The sequence below is a fragment of the Falco biarmicus genome, chromosome 8, assembly GCF_023638135.1.
Source record: "Falco biarmicus isolate bFalBia1 chromosome 8, bFalBia1.pri, whole genome shotgun sequence".
Taxonomy (NCBI): domain Eukaryota; kingdom Metazoa; phylum Chordata; class Aves; order Falconiformes; family Falconidae; genus Falco; species Falco biarmicus.
Genome location: NC_079295.1, coordinates 65,759,627 through 65,782,480, shown reverse-complemented (window position 1 = coordinate 65,782,480; position 22,854 = coordinate 65,759,627). Strand labels below are relative to the sequence as shown.

General features: G+C 41.6%; 2 protein-coding genes and 1 long non-coding RNA gene across 3 annotated transcripts in view; 1 reads left to right on the top strand and 2 right to left on the bottom strand.

Annotated features, from left to right (window-relative positions):
• Positions 1-1,204: 1,204 nt before the first annotated feature.
• On the bottom strand, positions 1,205-10,084 carry LOC130153406 (uncharacterized). Its single transcript, XR_008823363.1, has 4 exons — positions 5,167-10,084; positions 4,072-4,128; positions 2,671-3,125; positions 1,205-1,648 (listed from the first exon to the last, which is right to left on the bottom strand). It is a non-coding gene; the product is annotated as an uncharacterized LOC130153406 (long non-coding RNA).
• A 2,017-nt stretch (positions 10,085-12,101) lies between these two features.
• On the bottom strand, positions 12,102-21,057 carry YIPF5 (Yip1 domain family member 5). The gene is made up of 6 exons (XM_056348604.1): positions 20,924-21,057; positions 20,506-20,616; positions 18,733-18,905; positions 17,307-17,452; positions 15,102-15,283; positions 12,102-14,454 (listed from the first exon to the last, which is right to left on the bottom strand). The coding sequence occupies exons 2-6, from the start codon at positions 20,604-20,606 to the stop codon at positions 14,292-14,294; spliced, it is 765 nt and encodes a 254-aa protein (XP_056204579.1). The 5' UTR covers positions 20,607-20,616; positions 20,924-21,057; the 3' UTR covers positions 12,102-14,291.
• A 643-nt stretch (positions 21,058-21,700) lies between these two features.
• The window catches only part of KCTD16 (potassium channel tetramerization domain containing 16), an 85,934-nt gene continuing 84,780 nt past the window's right edge, over positions 21,701-22,854 (top strand). Inside the window, exon 1 of the mRNA XM_056348601.1 lies at positions 21,701-22,104. The gene's annotated coding sequence lies outside the window, so the exon portion shown is untranslated. The remainder of the gene's footprint in view (positions 22,105-22,854) is intronic.

Below are 22,854 nucleotides of genomic sequence, written 5' to 3'. Positions count from 1 at the left end.
AACACAGAACTGATAACTTAACCAACATCTTTGTAAACTGGATTGGCTGAGACTGGTAAAAAGGGAAAAGTCATTTTAAAGTAGGAGAAAACAGGAGCAGAATTATAATCCGTGAAGCTTAGCTGGCTTTCTAAGCTTCATCAAGCGTTGCATTCATGGGTTACTCTTGTGCTTGAAAGTCAATACTCTCACCAAGATACATCATCTGAAGATTTGCCACCTTGCTTAGCTGCAGGCTGTAAATAAAAGAAACTTGATGATAACAGAAAAATGCTGCAAGGGCCCAAGCTGGGTAAAGGCATCAGCTTTTTGGTTCGGATGACCCAGGTCCAAGCCTGCCAACGCGTGTGCAGTGCGAGCCACCTGCACCAAGTCACAAGCAACAGGAATCTTGGTTTGTGAGGGGATGGAGCTGGGGAGAGCTGGATGAGCTGTAAATCACAGGCAACCCAGAGGGCTGTGGGCAGGCTCCAGCCCCGAGTGATGGGGTAGAGATGATGGCTGAAAAAAAATCTGCAGTGAGAAATTTTGGCAGCGGCGTGAAGGGGTTTGAGATGCTATGTAAGTGCAGGCCAAGGCTGTTTATAGTGTCAGTTTCTTGGCAGAAACTAGCAGCATTTTTGCATCTAGCAAGCACATCTCTACCCAGCGCTCTCCATATGGCACATTCATATAGCAGTCCTCCAGCTCCTTGTGACGGTTACTGTATTCATCAAAGGTTACATGAAAAAGAAAACAGGACCATAGCAACTAGACTAACATAGCTGGGTGGTATCTAAACATCAAGTCCATATACCTTAGAGTGAAGTGAGTTGTTTGGGGGATTACACTTCAGGTTTCCATGGAAAAAAAACTCCCATAGAACACAATTTCAGATGAATTACTGTGTAAACTGAAGAGAGGTTTCAGAGCTTCAGCTTGATATCTTTGATGAGTATTATCTAGCTGCTGCCAGCACTTTACAATTTCAAAATTTAGCTTAGCTGTATTTTCTCCAGGGTCTAGAATTCTGCCCATATTTCCTTTGAAAATAATGAAGAAATGGCCTCTGTGGTTACTCCACCATCTGCTTTGCAATCCAGAGTGAAAACAAGCAAATAAACGTGCTGGAGGTAGAAACAGGAAGAGAGCTGAATGTGACTGCTTCAGAGCTACTTACAGCCCGAAAACACTTGTATCTCCTCAAAAACACTGCACACACAAAGAGCATGGCAACTCATTTATACAAAGAAAATAACCAGAAAGCAACAGGGGCAAAAATCCTTACAAATCAGTGAAGCCAGTTAATTACAAATTGTGGCAGAAAGACAAGAACTGTTGTTGTACTTCTCCGATGTATATTTAAGATGCTTTCAAGTGCTATGGTTAAAGGGGAATTAATCATAACTTGAGCAGGATACCTTCACTGTTCATCTCCTTTCAGCAATGCAGTGGAAAGTCATTAGCATGTTTAAAAGTAGCCTGGATTATGCACAGAAACAAATAGCTCTGCATTGGCAAGGAAAGGGGACAGGTGATTTTAAAGCCTTTTTTTCCCCCTTACCTTCAGTATCTGAAGTCCATCGGGATCCCCAGGACATGAAACTGAGTTTCAGCCGGCGAGATTCTTCAGGTCAGTAAAATTAGTTTTCTCACTCAGAGCTGGACTCTGCAGCAAGAATAAGGCAGTATGTGGCACAATTACTGTACTACTGAAAAACAGTATTTTTCATATAAACTTGACATGTATTTCTGGCTGTGAGTTGCAGGTACTTTAGAGTATTGCTAGGATATATTTTAATGAAAAGATAAGAAAATTTTCCTTGGTTTTAAAAACACAATCTGAAATAATCTAATTTAAATATTTTCATGCTACTCAAAACAGGATAATTTTTAGCAGATTATGAATAATTACCACATTCACATATAATTTGTGATGGAGATAAATTGTTTTAATAACTTTTGTTATTTCAGCATAAGAAGGAATATTTGGTATTACTTAGCAGTTACAAAAGTTAGGCTGATAGTGGTTTTTACTGCTTCCGTGATTCAATTGGAAATAATTATTTTCATTGCTCCCTGCCAGCTCTTCCTCCTCTCCACTCAGCAGCCCATAACCTTAATTACAGCTCTTCACTCCTGCTGACGAAGGCGGCCTGGAGAAAGGCTTAGGTGAAAGGCAAAATTAATACTAGCAGTGCTCACAGGCACCATGTATGACCAAAAGAGCCAGAACAGGATCTACAACAGCATAGATGTGTTGAGAGTTGGCAGGTGCTGTGACAGCTGCTTGTCGGACAGAGTTGGAAGGGTAGGTGCAGCTGGTGGTAAAAAAAAAAAAAAAAAAAGTATCTCAGTGTCACCTGCATCGCATGCTGTGGGGAGCAGAGAGAAGAGGGAGGTGGGGAGGGGTGGCAGCCCCCACGGCAGCATCCTTCGAGGCAGCACATGCTCCTGCATCTCCGTCAGTGGTCCAGGCTGGTCCATACAGGAACCAGCTGGGCTGGGAAGGCCCACCACTGTGGTCCCAGCTGGGACTGGACTGATGAGCAGCCAAAGCTCATAGTAAGGGATGATATCCGAGGCACAAGTCACAGGCACGCCAAGTCAGATTTTATTGACAATAGATAGTTTAAGAACTTTTAACTTTGCCTGTTCATCTCTTTCCAGTTTTGTCTTCCTGCTCCTTACCTGCAATCTGCACAGATAATCTGTTCACCACCCCAGTTCGATTTAATGGTAACTTAACATTCTGTTCCTCCTCTTTGGCTTGTTTTGTTCTCTTCCCTGCTAGCGAGGCTTTACTGTGAGAGCTAACGGTGGTTGTTTTGTAGCTTGTGGATGAGCTGCAGAGTGGGCTCTGCATCACAGGGACTTGTTCCACGAGAACTGACTTCGGTGTGAACACACCTGTCTGCTCATAGACCGAGTAGCCCACTAGAAAACTCTTACACTGGCCTAAAAAAGAAATTACAACTGGCTAAACATGTTAAGTCTAGATTTGGATCCAAAATGTGTCACCCTTGTAGCTCTGCCTGTAGGAAAATTTCCTTGTAATTTATGGGAAAACTGCTTCAATTCAGCTGTGAGGCCAGAAGACAGCTCAGCTCTTTGTCATCCATTTCTCAATCCCAAATAAAGTGAATCTACAAAAAGAGAAAAATAGTTATTTCACCATTTGCGTGCATGCAAACAGAAAAGGCATTGCTATTTTTTTGTTGTTGTTCTGCTTTCCCCAATTAAACTGATCTGGTTTTTTAGAAGGTAAAATTTTGGACGTTTTGTAAAGCTACATGAAAGATACTAATGCAAGAAGTACAAAGAACCACCACAGAGTGTTGTTTGTTGTTGGGTTTTTTTTTGAACCATTTACCTTCTGCACCCTGTTTACAGATGCGAGCAGACACTGGCAGGCAGGAGGCAGAAATCTGCCTCACACCCCATTATGCTCAGATGGAAGGGGAAGCCCTTGCTGTTTCTCAATGGGAGGCTTGCTCTCCGCTTTGCGCCAGCCGTGCAGCTCCCCAGGGCCCTGGGCTCTCTGCAGGCTTCGCTGCGTCCCCTGTGTGCTCAGCCAGATGCACCTGGGAGCATCCCTGGGCTGCACCCCACGGTTTCATCCCACATCCCACGCCCAGGGTTGCGCTCCAGCCCAGCATCATACAGGGTGCGGTACCATCACAGGGAGGGGACTTCAGGCGAGGGGCCTTCAGGGTAGAATTTACTGCATATCACCACGTCCACTCTGTATGCTGTGGTGATGATTCATTTATGCAGGGAAAAGCCAAGAAAATACTCCCGACTGAACAGAGCTCTTGACTCTAACATTTACACGACTTTTACATGACGAATAGATAGGGATGGATTTTTCCTCTCTCTCTTCCCACACTTTTCATGGTCATTTGTCAAATATATTGTGTCCTGTTCACTCCAAAGCTCTGAGACCTTCTGTAGCTTTATTTCCTCCTGGTATTCTCTAAACAAATTGCTGTATATTTTTAACAAATCTTATGAGAAGTGATGAGTACCATGTGGAAAAAAGTAATCCCATTCCATACATGCATATGTTTAAGTGATCTGATGTAAAACTACCTGCTGTAGCATCGGCATGGCTGCATGCATCCTCCAGCCTTGCACGGACGTCTGAGCCTATTAACGGAAGCAACGACTGGGTGGGAAAACTGTCACTAGCTAATAGGTAGACAGCAGGATCATTTTCAAATTTAAGCTCTACATTTAACTCCAGGTTTGAAACAAAAATAAGAAAAGATCTGAGGCAGAATTAGGCCTTATAAGCTCAATTAAAGCTCAGGCAGAACATTATGAACTTCATACTTGCAACACTAGTTAAGATCACTTGATTGCTGCAAATTTATTCCAAATTAACAGTGGTGCGAAGGAGTGAAGTATTAATCCAATGATGTGGGCTTGAACCAATCAATCATTTGTAATTATGATCATCTTGTCTTTTGTTAATATGCATATTTAAAATTTAATTCTGATGCCTTATTCAGATATGACAGTGAAATCGCTAGAGATTAAGGAGCGAAATGAGGAAGAGAAGCTTGTTCAATTAAAAAAAGCCCAACACCCCCCTGGCCACAAACCTTGATATTGAAAAACAATGTTATTTGAACATTAAATAATGAACAGAAATAAACTACCCATGTCATCAGAATTGTTATCTTGATTGTGTAAACATGTGAAACAACAAATGCATTCAGTCTAAAAGGTACTGAAATTAAGTTAACATGAAACATCTGCATCTCCCAGAAAGCTGTTATTGACATATGAAACTGTGAATTCTCAACCTCCAGATCAAACCTACTATTACACGATAGTCAAGTACATCTAGTTTAGATAAAAGGATTTAGATTGTAAGAATTCCAGGAGAGTATAAGATGACCAGGTAAAACATTAAAGCCAATTGCAGCTAATCAAGCAGACATTCCTGTCATTGAACCATTGCTACTGAAATCCATACCCAGGGAATTCTTTTTCCACGTAAGATTATATTCCCAGGTCCCTTTCCATTCTTCGGCTTTTAAGAACAATACAACTGCTGCGGCTTTTACTCAAAATGTAATTAAACAATTTATTTGTTTTACTGAGGTGCACATTTTTTATTAGAAAAGCACTGGACTGGTAACTTGCACAAGCAGATTCCACTCCTGGTGCCGTGCTTACCTTTAGGTGGTGTTAAAGATGACCTTGCCCTGGTTTGCTTCTGCTCGCTCAGCCAGCCTTTGAACAAACGCCCGTACTCCTCCGCAGTTCGCTGTGGCTCCAGAATTAGCAAAGCCATTTTATAATTGATTAACTGAACTCAGGCTGGTCAACTCTTAGTTTTGTTTAACTAAAGGCTGGCTGCTGAGATCAGCGACCTGATTTTCACAGGACTGAGCAAACGTTCCTCCAAACAACAATTCAAAGCAAACCAAGGACCCTCTTCTCATGTATTGTGTAACCCAAAAGCACTCAAACCCACCATTCCACATGTATTTAAAAACTGCAGTAGACCCAAAATATTTAGTGGTGAAATTGCACATCTGACAGGCATTGGGAAGGTTAAAATACAGAGAGCTATTTTTGTAATACTCCAGTCTAATGATTTCAGCTTCTTCTCTAAATAACATCTTAACGGTTGATGACAGCAAATGAGACCATCCAAGAAAATCTGATGCATATTCTTCTGGTGAAGACGATGAAAAAATAAGCAGCCTATGCTGAGGTAAAGGGAAGAGTACTAAGTGATCAGTAAACAAAGCTGCAAGCAAGACTAACAAAAGTTTCTATGAATATATTAGAACAAACAATAAAAGCAAAGTACACAACCATTACTTAACAGGGAAGGAAAAAAGGAAAGCAAGTGCTGCATGATAAGGAGGTTACCATGCCCTTTTTATGTGAGCCCCCACCGAAACACCAGCTGTGACCCAATGTTCAAACCCTTAAAAGGCTAAGACTATTTCTGTAAATTGTGTGTCCATGGAGGCTTATTAAACGATACCCGAGGGTTCTCAGGGAGCCGGACACAGCAATTGCTTGGCCACCTGCAATCATCTTGAGAAGGCATGCAGCAAGTGCAGGGATGGGGCCACAAATGCTGTAGTTACAGAGGGACAAATAAAGCACTTTAAGAGGAGGACCTGAGGAACCAATGTTAAAGCCTATAAGGAGGCTGGAAAATAATTAAAAGATCAGTCTGTTGATACATAGAAGAAAATGAGGTGATAACAAACAGCCAATATGGGATTGTAAGGGGGAAAGGTTAGGCAAATCTAGTTACCTTCTTTCATAGGTCTTACTAAAGATGGGGAAGCAGCAGATGAGATATCACTATTTACAGGAAAACCCCTTTCAGATAAACTCACTATCAAGGTTGAAACGTGAGTGCAAAATCACGACTGCACCACTCTCAAACGCGGGCGATATACCCCACCCTCAATCTGCACTATTAGCTATTCTAATCAACATGGGGGATGAAATTTAAAGATTATAACAAAGTGGAAGGCATTGCAATCACTTTGGAAATGGGATTAGAGTTCAAAACTGATCTACATAAATTGGAGAAATTATCTGAATTGTTAAAATGGAATTCAGTACAGCGCACAATGCTACTTTAAAGAAGAAATGTCATGCCTATAAACAAGATGGGTAACCATGGGCTCAGTTGCACTTCTGTAGAAGGGGATTTGGGGACTGCAGTGGAGAGTCAAACAGGGTTGTTTGTTTGTTTGTTTTTTTTTCAAGAAAAAAGAATGACAGGGAAAATTAGAAGAAGTTCACCATTATGTAAGAGGCTGCTGCCAAACGGAAGAGAATAAGCTGTCTTTCATGTCTGTTGTGGATAGAATAGTAACAATAAAGTACATTAAAGGGAGGAAGAAATAAGCCTGACATCACAAACCATTTTCTAATCATAAAGTTAGCCAAGTACTGACAAGGTGCTCAAGAGAGATTGTGCCATTTCCCTCCAGCTGGAGTTTTAAAGGACAGGTCAGACCTATCTGTCAGAAATGAGATAATCTTGCCTTTTACACCAGGTGATGGACTTCCCTGGGTCCCACACAGACCAACTTTCTACAGCCAAGAGCAGAGCAGGGTGTAGGGACAGGCAGCCTTCATGGGGGGCTCTGGAGGGGCAGCCACGGGGTCAGCCAAGGGAACAAAGCGCGGGTGTTAATCAGCGGGCAGCATTAGAAAGGCAGTGTAACGCTGGGGGGCTCCGTGTTCAGCCCCAGGCGCTGGGTCCTGCCTGCTCCCCTGTGGCAGAGAAATGGGGCTTCACCGCTGACTGCCTGTGCACCCCCGGGCCCGTAACGGGGACCTGCAGGAAGGGGCTTCCCCCAGCGAACCCAACTCACAGGAGGGTGATGAAACAGGGCATCCGTAAAATTTTCAGAGACCAGATTTGAAGCCTCACTTCAGAAAATCTGGATCCAGCTCCATGAGTGTTGCCACCAGACTGACATTCTGCTGAGTGCAATGAGAGGGTGACAAGGTAGCCAGAAGTCTGTAGTTTCATCTGCATGCAGAGAACCCCATCTGACTGTCCTGGAACACTATTCCAAAAGATAAACCCCACTCTCTGTGTCTCCCAGGGGAATGTTAAAACTTGACAAATCCCATATGAAATAATAAAAGGTAATTCTGTCACTTGCAGGCTCAGGACTTTAAAAATAAACCAAATGGGTATTTGGCAGATTTTGGCTAAATGAAACCATAAGAAAGCAGAGTGGCCACTAATGTGACATCTGCTGTTGGCATTAGTTAAGTGCAGACACTGCATTCCTCAGATCTCCTAACCCTGTCTGAACCAGTGATTTTTGATTGGGACAAAATACTGGAATGAGAAAATCATCCTGAATTTAAATGTTTCTATCTGTGATCCAATAAAGCACAGCCATGCCAAGATGCTAGATTCTCTTTTCCTATTGACAATTAACATTTGAAGTAGCTGCTAAAACACTCAGAAGATTGACTTACATTAATAACATGAAAATTAAATAAAGAAAAAGGCACAGAACTCACTAAAATCCTCCATAACCTGTTGTGAGTCTCTAGTGTTTGCCTTGATGGTATGAGAACAATATGACCTTCAACTTTCCTGGGTAATTAAACATGAACAGGTTAATACGGTAAATTTTTAAGATGGATTTTCACTTCTACAGACTATATCCTTCACTAAAACAAAAGTCCTCTATGCACATACTTTCAGACTCTGTACATTTCTGAGGTAAGGAGCTGGCATTGATCTATCAACAGTGAAATTCTTTTCCCTGAGGATGCAGCTAGTCCCAGTGCAGGCTTGGGACATTGGGCATCACTTGGGTCTGACGCTGGCTGGAGTAGTGGTACTAGCTAAGTGTCCTAGGCTAACAGGTTTATTTGTAACGGGGGATATCTGTGCAGATTTTTCTGACATAATTATTGGCCAAATATTCATCTCGTTGCCTGAAAAAGAACTGAGAAGCTGGCACCCACCAGAATGGGATAAATCACACCCCAAGTAAGAATGTCTGGATTTTACCATGAAGCCCAAACGGCCTCAAGTTTGGATTCATAAACTGCCGAAGATAAGCCTTCACCAGTGGTTGCTGCAATGGGTCTGGAAAGATTCTACCAAGAAGTTCTGGGACCAGCACTCAGCTGGACCATTAAACTGTGCATCTCTGGTGACCTCCCTGACAGGCTTACGGGTGGGCGAGCTGTGCGGGGGGAAACCTTGTGCAGGTCTCAGGGATGAGATATCCTCCTGTAATGAATGCATTTAGCAACACGAGATGTAAACCACGTGTTTACAAAGGGGAAAACACACCCTGTGCCTCAGGAGCTACCTAACACTGTGCTGCGAACAGGCAGACAAGGGAGAGGGAATTTTCCTGACTCCTCTTTAGCAGTATAGCAATAAATCATTATTCTTCAGACTTGAGAAAACACACGGAGGTAAAGAGTGCCTTTGGCAGGGTCTGGTTCAAAGCCTGCCGACAGCAGAAAAGCAAGAATGTTGGAAAAAAACAAATAGAAATATATATGGTAAGAGCATTGTAATTCCAAGAACGATGTGGTGGAGTTCAGTGTGTAAAGAAACAGAGCAACGCCCTTCTTCCTAAAGACATGTAATTACAGTACAATTTTTGAGAGAGACCCATTCCAAGACTAATGTCTAATTTTAGACAATCTTCCACCTCACCATTCCCGATGAGGACCAGAGAATCCTTGCTCTTCTAATGTCAGTACTTCCTGCAATAAAGCAAAGAAATGACAGGCAAAAAAAAAAAAAAAAAATGCCCTTAAGTGCACAATGCTTTGCAGTCTGTCCCAAAGCATGGGCTGCTGTTTGGCAAACAGCCTGCTGGCTCTGGTTAGGAAAGCGCAAGGCTGACAAACACAATCCAGAGACTTTGCAATTACAAAACCTCCTCCCACTTTCAAACTGTGTTCCACAGAGCTGGACTGAGAATTCCCCCCTGGAGAAACATCCTGTTATGTTTTGCTGACATAAAGATGGTCAACAGCAGCAGGACTTACACAAATTACATACATTTCCTTACTCCGCTCCTCATCTACAAAACAAGACAACAGAACCTCCCCGTCTCACAGGATGCTCAAGGAAAACCACAATAAATAATCTGAAGTCCTCACATCTTGATCTATTAGGGCTTGCAACTCCTAAACAACAAAAAATATTTTTAAAACTCTTCTGACTCCATAGACTGTGTAAAAGATTGTTTTAGTTCCAAGAGAGATGCTATTTAATTAAATTTTAAAAGTATAGCAACAGAACGATGTGTCAGCTTATACGGACAAAAGGTACCAAGGCAGTGCTACAACACAATGGGATCCACACTAGGAAAGAGCTTGCCTGTATTGCCCAGCAGTTGGAAGAGCAGTGAATTACCCCGAGAAAAATAACTTTATGTGCTCTTGAACCATGTAATGAAAATGAGGAGTCTTCTCGGTAATTTTAAGAGAAAAAAAAAAAAAAAAAAAGCTGGTCAAAACCATTACAGCTTTATAGAAAAATGAGATGTAACAAAGGTTTCCTGTTGCCAGGAGGGCTACTGGGTGCACATCGCCACTGATTTGACAGCCCAAGTCTGAGCCCAGGTCGACAACATCAGCGGTTTGGCTGCCTGGGAATGTGATTGCTCTAGATGATGCGGGGGACAAGCTGGGGGGGGGGGGGGGGGGGGGGGCAAGCAACGGGGGGACAGGCCGCCGCGCCCGAGCCCGGCCCCGCCCCCGGCCCGAGCCCCAGCCCCCGCGCCCGGCAGGAGGCGCTGCAGCCCCGCCCAGCGGAGGCTCAGGGAACAGCAGGCCCCAGCGACCCTGGCCGTTTGCCGCTAAGATGCAGGGCGTAACATTAACACTCGACACTCCAAAGCATCTCGGTGAAGACCCAGAGACCGAAACCTGGTCCAGGTAAATTGACTGGCATAGTGAAAGAATGCTCCTTCTTTTGCAAAACCCGTTTCTGTGGTACAACGTATGTGTTATACTCCAAAGTGCTTGCTGGCAGTTCTTTCAGCTAACATGGTTCCTAAAAAACATTCACAAACTTCTAAATGATGGTATTGATACGAACTAATGCACTGTTAGTCCATTAGCAAGTGGCTCCCACTGACTTGGGCTGTGACCCAGCCCCAGCCTTCGCACCACGAAGCACATGCCCAACTGCAACCATTGGTCCTTAGAGGAGCGAGAGTCCCAATTCCTTCGTGCATGGGTTATCCAGTGAAAACATCCTGGTGCTGATACCTGGAGACATGCCTAAAGGTATTCCACCTTCTTATTACAGACCGAAACAAATGGCCTCTACAGTAACCCAGTCTGGACCGCTCAGCTCCATGGAAATAAGGTAATCAATAGTTTTGAAGAGGCAGCCATGCAAAGCACGAGCGATACTAATGCACAGAGATGTTGGTGTTCCCCATACAAAGCCAAGATACTCCTCTGCAGCGTGAGGATGGAGGAACATCTGACTTCACACAAAATACCAAATCAGTCCCAGTCCCTGCTCCCTGTGGCTTCTAAAGCTATTCATCCACTACTAAACAAGTGACAGCCCCTCAAGAACAGATGCCAACACCAGTGCACAGATGAAAGGCATAAGAGCACAGAAAAACACGCTTTTTAGTAAAGAACATGCCATGTAGTTTGTTGATACTTACAGAATTGTTGCCTGTAGAAATAAACTTAACTGCAGTCAGCAGCTGCCTCACCGCAAAACAAGTGTTCTGAAAAAAAAAAAAGGTCACTGCAAAGCTAACTTTTAATTTATGTAGAATAGGAAGTACTTTCAAAATGAGGTGTGATAACAAAAGCAGTTTTAAAAAAGCAACAACAGCATTCATATTTGAATGCTTTAAGTTGAATAACATGAAAATGTTGAAGAGAATGCAGGATGGAAGCAAGTAATGTTAATATTTCATTGGAAAACTAGATGAGAATACTGATGTTAACAGACTGGAAGAGAGTTCAGATTTAGAACATAAAAGAAAAAATTCTACTAAATATGAAAGGAAAATGTGGGAGTAAAGAATTACAGAATACAAGCTTGTCAGTCTATGGCATGACAAATCATATGAAATGGTACTGAAGAGCAAGATCTAGGACAAAACATTACAGAGAAATCAATGGAATTGATTTTGGAAAGGCAATAAACACAGTCAGTAGAATCACATTAATTAACGTACCAGAAATTTGGGATATTTAAGACTACCGGTCAAGACATAACATCGTTTTTATAAAGTCCTCTGTGAATTACAGTGTTTGGCCTACCCCTACTTGCTCCTCTCTTGCCCCCAAGAAACCAGTTAGAAATTCACTGCTAAATTCTCCACAATGTGAGAAAAAAGAACATAAACACTTCTGAAAATTCACTGCTTGAGTAGAATGCATAGTAACCTCTACTGCCAAAGCAAGGACTTTGTAAGCATATGGATCTAAATAAATACCTTTTCATATGGTCCTTCCAAACTTGGCAGCTGTATCGCCACACTAAGACAAGCTAACTTTAATGTTTTTCCTGTGCACTTAAGTTTGCCTGTGCTGTGGTGAAAAACAAGGTTACTTGTAACAGTTTTAACACATAAGTAATCACCCTGGCAGCAATCTACAGGATCAGCACACAAGCTTTAATAAATGAACCACATCCGTATATGCAAGCTAAGCTTAATTAGCCCCTTTCACAAAAATACAATATTTGAGTATTAGAACCTGATGTGCTCGGGAAAGTATGTGAGCTTTTATACTTACTAGAACAATTCTGTATTTAATTAGGTCTCATTAGTAAAGGTAATCACTGTAATTTAGTTGCACAAATACAGGACATCATGCTCCATCAGCAGGTAATGTTCTTCATTAAAAAGAGTAAGAACTTTGTGCGCTGGGGCAGATGTGGTCTACTAATCTAAAGAAGTCACATAGTAAAACATTTTGCTAAATAAAATCAACTCACCACTTTTATTTAGGATAATAATTTGTAGTAATGTATCAAAGTAGAAAACTGGGCTCTTGAATTTGCTTCTGGAAGGAAATTGAAGCTTCTTATGGGTGTTTTAAAATTCATTGTAACCACCAGTTACAGTAAATGCAAGTCTGAACAATTTTGTGCATGACCATTTGGTTCTTAAAGGCTTTACACTCACATGACACTTCCCACACCTCCCAGTAACACAAGCAAAAGCTGGCTCTGGCCAACAAAGGACCTTGCCAGTAACTTCTAGTGGTCCTAGGAAGCTGTTTTTAGGAGAATGTGCAGAACTAAGGGAACAGTGAACAAAACTGTGTGCTGCGCCTTTGAATTTATTCATTCCCATACCACTAAAATCAAAGCTTTCCTTTGAAGATGCATTTGCACATTGAGTCTTACCAGGTGTTAACATAATATCTGACCAGTTATTCAACTCCTGAAGTCTCTGAACAGGTCATTCCATGAACACAACAGATGAACAACAGACTAATACCTGTAGTAAATTCAATTAAATTAAATCCCTTGGATAAATTGCTGAAGAAATGGTAGTTATAGTCTAGCACTTTGTTAGAACTCTTTTTGATTTCCAAGGTGGCGGCAGGGAATTACTATCTACATAAGTAACCTCCCCTCCTCATCATGAATTAAAATGCGCCTGTAGCCTCTCCTTGTGTATTTTAAGAATTAGCAAGTGCTTATGTGAAGAACAACAATTTTTGCATTCCCACTTCTCATGCTTATAAGAGTTCTTGTGACTAACATCACAAACTGTATTATACTTCTCATGTAAGGTTAAGTATTTGTGACTGCAGCAAATACCAAATCCAGTTTTAAATATGATTTTGATTCAATATTGAAGATACTATTTTAGTACTGAACTCCACTGAAAAAGAAAGATTAGAAACCCCTTTTTTCAAAATTTAAGGAAAATTTAATCAATATGCTTTAAATTATTTTACAGTAACTACAATACTGACAAGCATAACATTTTCAAAATGGTGTTTTTCTTGGAAGTACTGCAAAAGAGATTACTCTTCATCTAACTAATATGTGCACCATTTGAAGAAACTAGTTAAAGTCATCTTCAGAAATCCAAGTTAACATATAGCTACTCAGACATCCAAATGTATTCATATTTCAAGTGTGACAGAATTACAGATCCCTTTAACTTTTAAACATGTTTTCTAATTCATAATTTAGGTATGTAAACCCTGAAATACTACCACATCAAATGAACAAATAAATGAGACCAAAGAGTATACTTGTTAAAATACAGAAAATACTCTTAATTGCTTGTGTTCATTTGTGCATTTTGCTTTTGGTAAGAGGGGAGAGAAAATAGGTTCCTTATTACTGCAGATTTATTTAAAAAGGACCTCAAACTAAGGGCATCTGCAGTTCTGTTAACTTCTTTTGATAAAAATCTATCAACTTACAACTGCAATACATCTCCCTCCCTGATGCCCCTAAAAAAAGAGAAACACAAACCCCAACAAACACCAAAACGCAAAACAAAAACCAAACATGACCCTCAAACAACCAAAAGTTACTTTTCTAAAGATATAGGAATGGGAAAGAAATTACATTAACCTGACAAGCATGAACATGTATTAAAGCTATAGACACCTCAGGTCAATTGAAAACAGTATTCAAAGTCCTAAAAAAGTGAACGTGAGACATTTGTTTTCATTGTTCCAGATGATTCAAAACAGGTCTAAGTTTTATGATAGCAACACTATACAGTTGTTTGCAGCCGTTTCTGGTCCAGCTAAAGGTTCCAAGTTGATGTTTTTATTTTGGCCCACCGAAGTCCAAAGTTTGGACAGTCTATTCAAAACACAGAAATGAGAGCAAAGACTCCATACAATAAAGCACAGGGGTATGCTACTAGAAGTTGTTGTCCTTCCATTGCTAAGGCAGAAATAAAGATTTTGGAGGCAGAAAAGCTGCACCAGCCAATGACTCCAGCCGTGAGAATAATCCCCATCATTCCCCTGTAAAGACAGAAATAAAAAGAGAATTCATAAAGCCTTGGGTATATAAGCTTATAGATGTCATAATTTGCCTCCTTCTAACACCTTTTACAGATTCTAAGATGAATTGTAGCTTTTATATTCGACATTAAATGAAATTGTTCCAGTAAAGACTTCAGAATGGTATTACTCAATTATGACAGCCTAAAAAAAACCCCAAAATTAACTTTGTGCACATGAAACGTAAAAGCAGTGAGTAAAGTAACGATAGTAAGTTCTTCCTTTTCAGTCCTTAATTCCATAGAGCTATAAGGAATCACACTGATTTTCTTGTTTGTCAAATGCAAATTTGCATTGTAAATCAGAATTAATTTTCGACTTTACAGGTACTGAGACTTGCCAGATTCAAAGCTGACTGAAAACAATCTTGGTATTATTTGAGTCTATGTATTTAAAAACTGTTGACTTACAGATAAAACCAGTATTCACCTATTTTTCATCCAGTAAATACCTGGAGACTGTTGGTATTTATGTTTTTACACTTACAAAAAATTCCTGTCATATTCAAATTATATGCATCTTTATTACTGAATATTAAATTCTTTTTAATAACTTCCCTCACCACCTCCTAGGAATCTAATACAAAATTATAAAGTTCATGTACTTACTGCAACGAAAATACAATTGCGAAAGTGGAAAGTAGGATCATGGGAAGAAGACAGTATCCAAGGACACTGGCAACGCAGCCAAACGAGACACCCGTCATGCTCATTAAGTTCAGGAGACAAAACATCCCTAAACATCCGATTGCACTGATTCCATACACATAACCAAATTGAATTTTACCAGCCTGAAAGTCAAGCAGAGTAACATGTTAGCTACCAGAACAGGTAACGCCTCCCACAAACAAAGGGATAAGGGAAGAATACAGAGTATCTTAACTTTCTCCATCACCCACCATCCCCAATTCTGATACTCAAATCCAATAGGCACTATTTTCCCACAACCTGAATTCCAGGACACCTGTATATTCTAGGCACCCAAGAGGCACATTTATCTGAACTTTACACACCTTGATGAACAGATTCAGGTCTAACTGCTATTCTTTGATCTGGGCTGCAAAAGTTTACAAATTCTTTAGGGTTTAATCAACTAACTTCTCATGCCAATTGATTACTTGCAATGATGATCTTTACAGAACTAGAGTATAAAGACCGAAAAACTGTAAATCAGGAACTTCTTGACAAATCCAGAGCTAAAGTCCTTTAATTTGTGACAGACTGCATGAAGTTATAGCACAACATAAATTACAAGAACTTCCCAGAAACTTAAGCTGAGCTGTAAAGCAGTGTATACGAATGGCAGAATTAACTCATGTAGATTTTAAGAAGTCAGAATCAGAACTTTGCTCACTAACATGTATGCAGAAAGAATACCTACATTATTTCAAAACATGTGTATCCTATGTCATCATGTTTTTCCAATGACAACATCGATGCTTCCCTTTTCACACCTATCAAAACATACACAACACAATGGCATACACCCCGGCAGAACACAGGGCCACACAGTTACTGAAGCTACGACAGCGTGTGGCTTCAAGATCTGTCTCCACTACTAGCTTCCAGACTAAATTTATAACCCAGCTCTCTTCTTCCTCAGGTGCTACAGAAGACAATCATACCTGCTTTAATCTTTTTGCTAGGCTAAGCTTGTTTTCTTTCACTACATTCAGTGAATTAAAAAAAAAAAGCAAGCAGCATACAGGAGAAAGCAGTAATTTCTTAGGAAAAGAACATTCAAATGTCTTTATTATAAATACGTTCATTAATTTTACTGGCCTAGTTTCCATAAATAAAGTTTACTTATTAAAGTAAGTCCCCTTGGTACAAAACCACTGTGTTCTAAGTGTCATAGCAATGTGAAATTTTAGGCAAAAATTAAATGCAGTGCCTGAAGACATTTAGAGAAAAAATACTGATTAAAAATACTGAAGCTTTCAATGACAAGGAATACTGTTTGCTGCTACTCTCTCATTTCATAATCTACACTTTTGAGTCATTAAAGCACAGTATTTCAATTAAGCTCAACTAAAAAAAACCCACCAGGTTTCAACAGTCTATTAAGAAGCGTAAACAATCTGAAAGCATTTACTTTAGAAGTGTTTTACCAGACTGACTCTTGATATAGTCATGCCTAACGTATCAGCATTTATGAAATCACTTTTTACGCATGAATTTTGCATTTCTTTGCCTCTTGAGTATCAGTAAAGAACAATGAATAAAGAGTATGGAGCAAAGAAATACAATGAAACAAAACAGAGAAACAGACTCAAATATTAACCAGTTTAAAAAGTTAACAAAAAGTTTAAAAAGTTAAAAAAGAAACGAAACTCTTAAAGGAAATAAATATTCAAATATTCAGTGTGTCCATTGTTCTGATTCCTGATAAGACATAAGATAACAGAGACTGCAAAAAGACAAGGTATGATTCTGAAAGCAAAACACCTTGATCTATAAAGAAAACTGAAACAGGTAAAAGTCTGAGAAAACACGGGTCACACCCATTCCTGTGACAAAAGGAAGCCATATTCCTCAAAAGCAGAGTATGAAAAGAAATATGAATTAACACTGAAATAATTGCCATGCAAAAAAACAAGCACAAAGGCTTGGATTCAAACTCCACTGAAGTGATAGTGAACTTACTAATTTCAATCAGCAGTGTATGAAGCAGTTTCCTTGGTCAGTATGTGCTTTTTTGACCTCCTTGCTAAGAAGTCACTTCCAATAAATGTGTACATTATTTGGCTTTTTTCCCAGTGTTTCCAAGAGTATTAATGTACAAGCAGTAATATTTTGCAGTCAATATCTTACCAGTAATAATGTGGCTCCAAAAGCTAGACAGAAGACCATAGGTCCAGCCAAATCAGTCTCATTCATGATGCTGCCATCTGCTACTTTTAATGGGTGTAGCACTGTTAGTGTCTTCTGCCAGATGTGGTCAAAATTGATCCCCAATTCTACAAGTTACATGAAAATAATTATGCACATTTATTTCATTTTTCCCCCCTTCCTGTCACTCCCATTTTCTTCACTCCTACTTTTCCTTGTCTCCCCACATTTAAGTCTCCTTCAGATATCATACTATGGGGAGCGAAGAATGGAGTCATTCCACCTTTCCTCAAGCTGCTCAGTGTGCTGCCTCCACAGATTCCAGGTCTCAAATGCTTGGAAGTGACAAGATAGTTTCCAAAGGACCAGGTAAGACTGTAAGCACACTGTTCCGGGTCAGCCTAAAAGTTCATTTAGCCTAGTACCCCATCTCTGTAAATGGCCAAAAGCAGGTACATATGAAGTTGTATAAGCACAGAACATGCAGATTCTCAAAGTCTCCAATGACTGGTGGCTCAAGGACTTCTAAGTCCAAGTAGTTTCTCTTAACTACCCTCAGTGGATTTCTCTTTCATAAACCTGTCATTGAGCCCCCAAAAAACCCACCCACTCTTTTTAACACTTGGCATTTCATGACAAGGAGTTTCACAGCTCCTTCTGGCTAGATACGATTTCAAATTGTATTTCCATCCATGGTTTGGCCACGGTTGTCCGTCAAAACCTAGTTATGAATGCAGTTACTATTTGTCCACCTCAGGCTCTGGGAAGCATCTATGTAAACAGAGCAATTTTTTGAAGAATACCAAAAAAGCACAACAGGGTAGAAGGTATTATGAATACCCTTCTCTCTAACCAGCAACAGTAAGGGTGTCTTCAGTTATTTGGTACTGAACAAGGATAGACTGTAAGCTGGAAACTGAAACCATCCATTTAGACATTAACTACATATTCGTTCTGGCATTCTGCACAGGCTGTATTCTACACAGCCGTTTCTGCAGTGTTTACCATTCCTCTTTGGCAATGAAAGATTTCAGTTCTGACCAAAGAATCAACTGAAGCTAACTGCATCGATATATTTTACAAGAAGTGGGCAATTTTAAGTGATATTTCTGTTGTTGGAAATATTTCTGTTGTGTTTTGTCATCGGTGCTGTACGAAGTCATCTTATCTGTTTTACTGATTACATCTTCACAGAAGAGATGGTATGAAGTAACAAAGCACAAATCTAAAACCACAGAAGTTCACAAAATAACATGTATTTCATTTACCAAATAGAGTTAAATAAAAAATTAATGAGAATTCTAAATCAACTGTGCACTTTCAGAAGTAGGGAATACACACCCTGCTACCCAGCTTATCCCCAAATTGGGAAGAGTTTTGGATTTTGGCCATAAAACATAAGTTATACCTTCTAACAGTGGAGGTTCATCCTCAAAATTACTTCCATAAAAAGACTGTGCTGAAGTTGGAGTGTATGTCTGTGTTGGCTGGTAAATCTGCCCTGTGTAAGGCTGCTGCTGCTGCATCATGTCTGGAGGGACAAATCCACTTTGTTGAGAGTATTCATAGCCTCCATACTGCCTACAAAGGATGACATGGCATTATGGACAGATACAGAAGTTTATTTTAAACACCTCCCTGCAAAAGTAAAGCTTATTTTCAGTTGCAGCAAACAATCCTTTATTCTTTTTTAAAAGGTCACATTAGATCATCCCCTACTCAGATCCAGGCCTTTTAGGCATACAGCCATGTCCATCAATTCAACCCCTTACAAACAATACACTGTTAAGTTAAAAAAAGATAATTCTTGCTGTACAGGCTAGTATTGCTTTCTGGTTTTAAGTCAGAGGCCTGGAGAAATGAGCGTTATCCATTGACTGAATTACTACTATAGGCTATAGACCTGTAAAAGATTAGGAAAATTCTACATCTCAAACTTACTCAAATATTGTCCATTAATTACTACTGACATCTCATTTGATGCCAGCATTAATTTGCTATTTAGAATGTTTATTTGCAAACACACTATTAGAGAAGAAAGCTGTTTATAGTATCACTTTTGTTCCTCTCCATATTTAAAAGTTTAGTTTACAAAAAAAAAAAAAAAAGGCAAAAGCAAAGTTGTTTTCCCCTTCACTTGGGCACCACGTGTACCAGGTAGTATTATGATATATAAAAAGGAATCATGATATGGACATCAAATGCACGATGACATCTACCTACAGGACATAATGCAGGGGGAAAGAAAGGGTGATTTTTCAGTTTCTGTTTTGTATATTCTCAATTAATTACCAACACATCAATTCATACCATCTTTGGAATACTTTCTATTATAGATTTTATATGTATAAAAAGATAAATTGCTATCTTTAAAAAAAGCTGAATCAAACCTACGCTCTGTTCCTAAACAAACTTTTAAGTTATTCTTGCCACTAATAATTTCCAAGTCTGACCACAGCTATTTCAGTAAATATCTCCAAAATATTTAAATATGGAAATATAAAGAAGGCAAATCCAGATGTCATCCTCCTTTCTTTCCTTGCACTGGTACAGTTCAGCCCCATCGCAGCACTGTAATCCTTTTCAGGACACAAACAGGCGTCAACCTGCTTGCTCCATCCTACCGCAGGGTTCACAGAGGTCATAAACCCAACCAAACCCCTCAGCCTGAGCATGGATATTCACACAGGACTCCTAAGAGATCCCCCAGCCTAGGAACGCGCACCATGTTTCCCTGCTAAAGCCTAGGAATCGCTACTGGCATTGCAGGCTCATTTCTGTGATGTTGTAACTAATTTTTATGCCCCAAGTGACTGTAGATGGACTTACAGAACAATGGTACTTCTTTTCCCAAAGATGTGAAGATTATTCATATAATTAAATTAGTCATATAACTTTTCCTTCAGCTTTCTAATCTTTGGTTCAAAATGCTGAAGGCAGCATATTCAACATACAACTGCTTTATATCTCCATTTACAGAAGATAAGGTAGGCTTTTCATATAACAGAGCAAGAGGAATTCATTTACAGGCAACAGTGGTTAGCTGAAACACCAACCCTTCTCTGACTAAACAGACTATCCCAGAAGAACCTTAACTCTGGCTTAGTCACTAAAGAAGCATGACTGAATGGCTTTATGCAAGACACATGTTACACCAGTACAAAAGGCAGGCACGAGTTACTTGCTGTACGGTCTTCCACTGTAATCATAGGACTGCGACTGGTCATCGATACTGTAACTCGTCTGGAAGAAGTCTGTGTTGAAGCTGTCAAACCCAGACATCGCAAATTATCTGTAAGAGAACAGCGAGGCTTGCTCGGCTCTGCAAACCCACCCTAGAAGGGAGCTCAGCCCGCCCGCCGCCGCCCAGCACCTGCCCGGCGACCCTCCCTCAGGGCCGCCGTGAGCTTCCGAGCGCCGAGAGGCCCCGTGAGGAGCGGCCCTGCCTGAGCCAGGCCCCACGGCGGCCCCCGCCGCCCTCCCTCGGGCCGACCGCAGCCGCGCGGTGTGCTGCCCCAGCGGCCTGCCTGCCGTTCCAGCCCATCCGCTCCCCACATGGCCGAGGCCCCGGCCCCGGCCCCGGCAGCAAACGGTCCCACCTGCAGCCCCTCCGGGCCAAGCCCCACACCCGCCGCCGCGGCCCCTGCGACGTGTCACCCAGCCGCCCGAGCACTTCCGGGGTCAGTGAGGCCGCGCGTGCGCGCGGTGCACTGGGCCGAGCACCTCCCCCGGGCACGCACCGCCCCCGGGCATGCGCCGCCGCCCGGCCCGCGCGGCGCCGCCGCGTTGCCATGGGGACGGGACATGGGGCAGTGGCGAAATGGCGGCGGGGCGCGGGATGGCGGCCGGGGTTGGGGTGTGCTGGCTCCGGGTCCGGTCACCCCCTGGGGGCTGCAGGCGGCCTGGTGATCGCGCAGCCCCCTCGCGGGGGCGGAGCTGGCGGCTTTCCCGGCGCTGGAAAGCCTTCCTGGTACAGCCGCGGCTTCGGGGTTCCGCTGTTTTGCCTGAAATGTGAAGAAAAGCAATTTTTTTCTTTTAAATACATGCGAAAAGAAATGTCCATATTTCAGGGGCTTTTAATGCATTATTAGTCGGCACCTCCTTTTACCGCTTTGCTTCATCTTACGTGCTGAGAGCCGGACACCCCAGCTGTGAGGTGACGAGTCACGCTGGCATTTCGTGAGGTGAAGCTGTGGAACCGCTGACTTACTTATTTTAACTTTTTCTTCTGGTGCAGCCACCAATGACGTAAAATATTTGATTGTGGTCGCAAATCCTTCCATCAGTAGTAGCCTGCCCAGAGAGCCCCTGTGCTGCAGCGGTGGTGCGGAGCAGATGTGATGGTGTAGCGAACCTTACAGAAAAGCCGACCTTTTCTTCAGGAGGTGCAGAAGCAGAGACAGGGCTCTGGCGATGGCGGTAATGGTTCCACATTTCCTTCAGTGTCTGTCACTGCTGTGTTTGCAGTTAGGCCTTCATGGGTCTGGGAGAGGGACCGTGGGAGTGCTGGGAGAGCTGGATGGAGCCCAAAGCGGCGTGTCTGGCTCACCCCTGCGCCTCCCTCCCGCGTCATCCTGCTCCGGCCGGATTGTTTGGGCTTTTGGGATGCGCAAACGGCATCCCTAGCAAGCAGCACACTGACTTTCATCTAACTTCGTCAAGTAAAGCACTGAGGCTGTCAGGCTCACAGCATCTGCCAGGTTCACTGCTTATGCTCAGCAGCGTCATCTGCTTTCAGCTGGATGCAAAATTTTGGATTTACTACAGTTTATGCACACAGGTAACCAGGAGATTTTCAGTAAGAGTTTATTTTCATGCATTTGGGGTCACAGAGGAATTTATTACTGTGTAGCTTTTTAACTGTCAAAAATTTCTCCCCCCCGCCGCTATTATTCATGACAAAAAGGTATTGTGAGTCCTTCTATATATGTGGAGCAAAGCAGGGATAAAATGCTGTTCATGTGATTCAGACATAATTCTTGTTGACATGAGTGAAAGAAAGAGAGTTGACTTTGGCCCTAGAGGTATTATTCTGTGTAATGTTCATTCAAGGAGTGTTGTGGTTTGCTTGGTTTTTTTTCCCCTCGAGGCCACAACTTATGAAGTAGTTTTGCCTGCAACTTTGGCACTTGGCACCGTGATCTGTCTAGTTTAGAGGGTACAGGGTGTGCTCTGTTCACTGCATAGATGGGAGGGTTCATGTGAAGCTGTGGGTACTGAAGGAAACGAAGTAGGTGATGGTGCTGCTGAGTGAAAAGTAAGTAATTGCTGTCACTTCATATTAGACTTTCATACCCTTTCACATGTCCACATTAAATAAAATTAATATTTTACTGAAGCCAGACAAAAGATTTGCTAGAGCCATGAATCTTCTTGTCTTTAATATAGACCAGTTGTTAGCCTGTCCCTCACAAATAAGCTGCAGGAGCCAGGAATGTTGTGAAATTCAGGAAAACATGATTGGGACTGTGAAGACGCTCTCATGTGAAGAAGCTCCTTTCCTACACTCCTTTGTCACTCACTCTGTTTA

Excerpts from the sequence above, each read along its gene's own strand:
- YIPF5 (XM_056348604.1), bottom strand. The coding sequence starts at position 20,606 with ATGTCTGGGTTTGACAGCTTCAACACAGACTTCTTCCAGACGAGTTAC. Across the intron at positions 17,453-18,732 it reads TGAACCTCCACTGTTAGAAG|AATTGGGGATCAATTTTGAC; the intron begins GTATAACTTATG and ends TGTAACTTGTAG. Across the intron at positions 14,455-15,101 it reads GCAATTGTATTTTCGTTGCA|GGGAATGATGGGGATTATTC; the intron begins GTAAGTACATGA and ends CTGTCTTTACAG.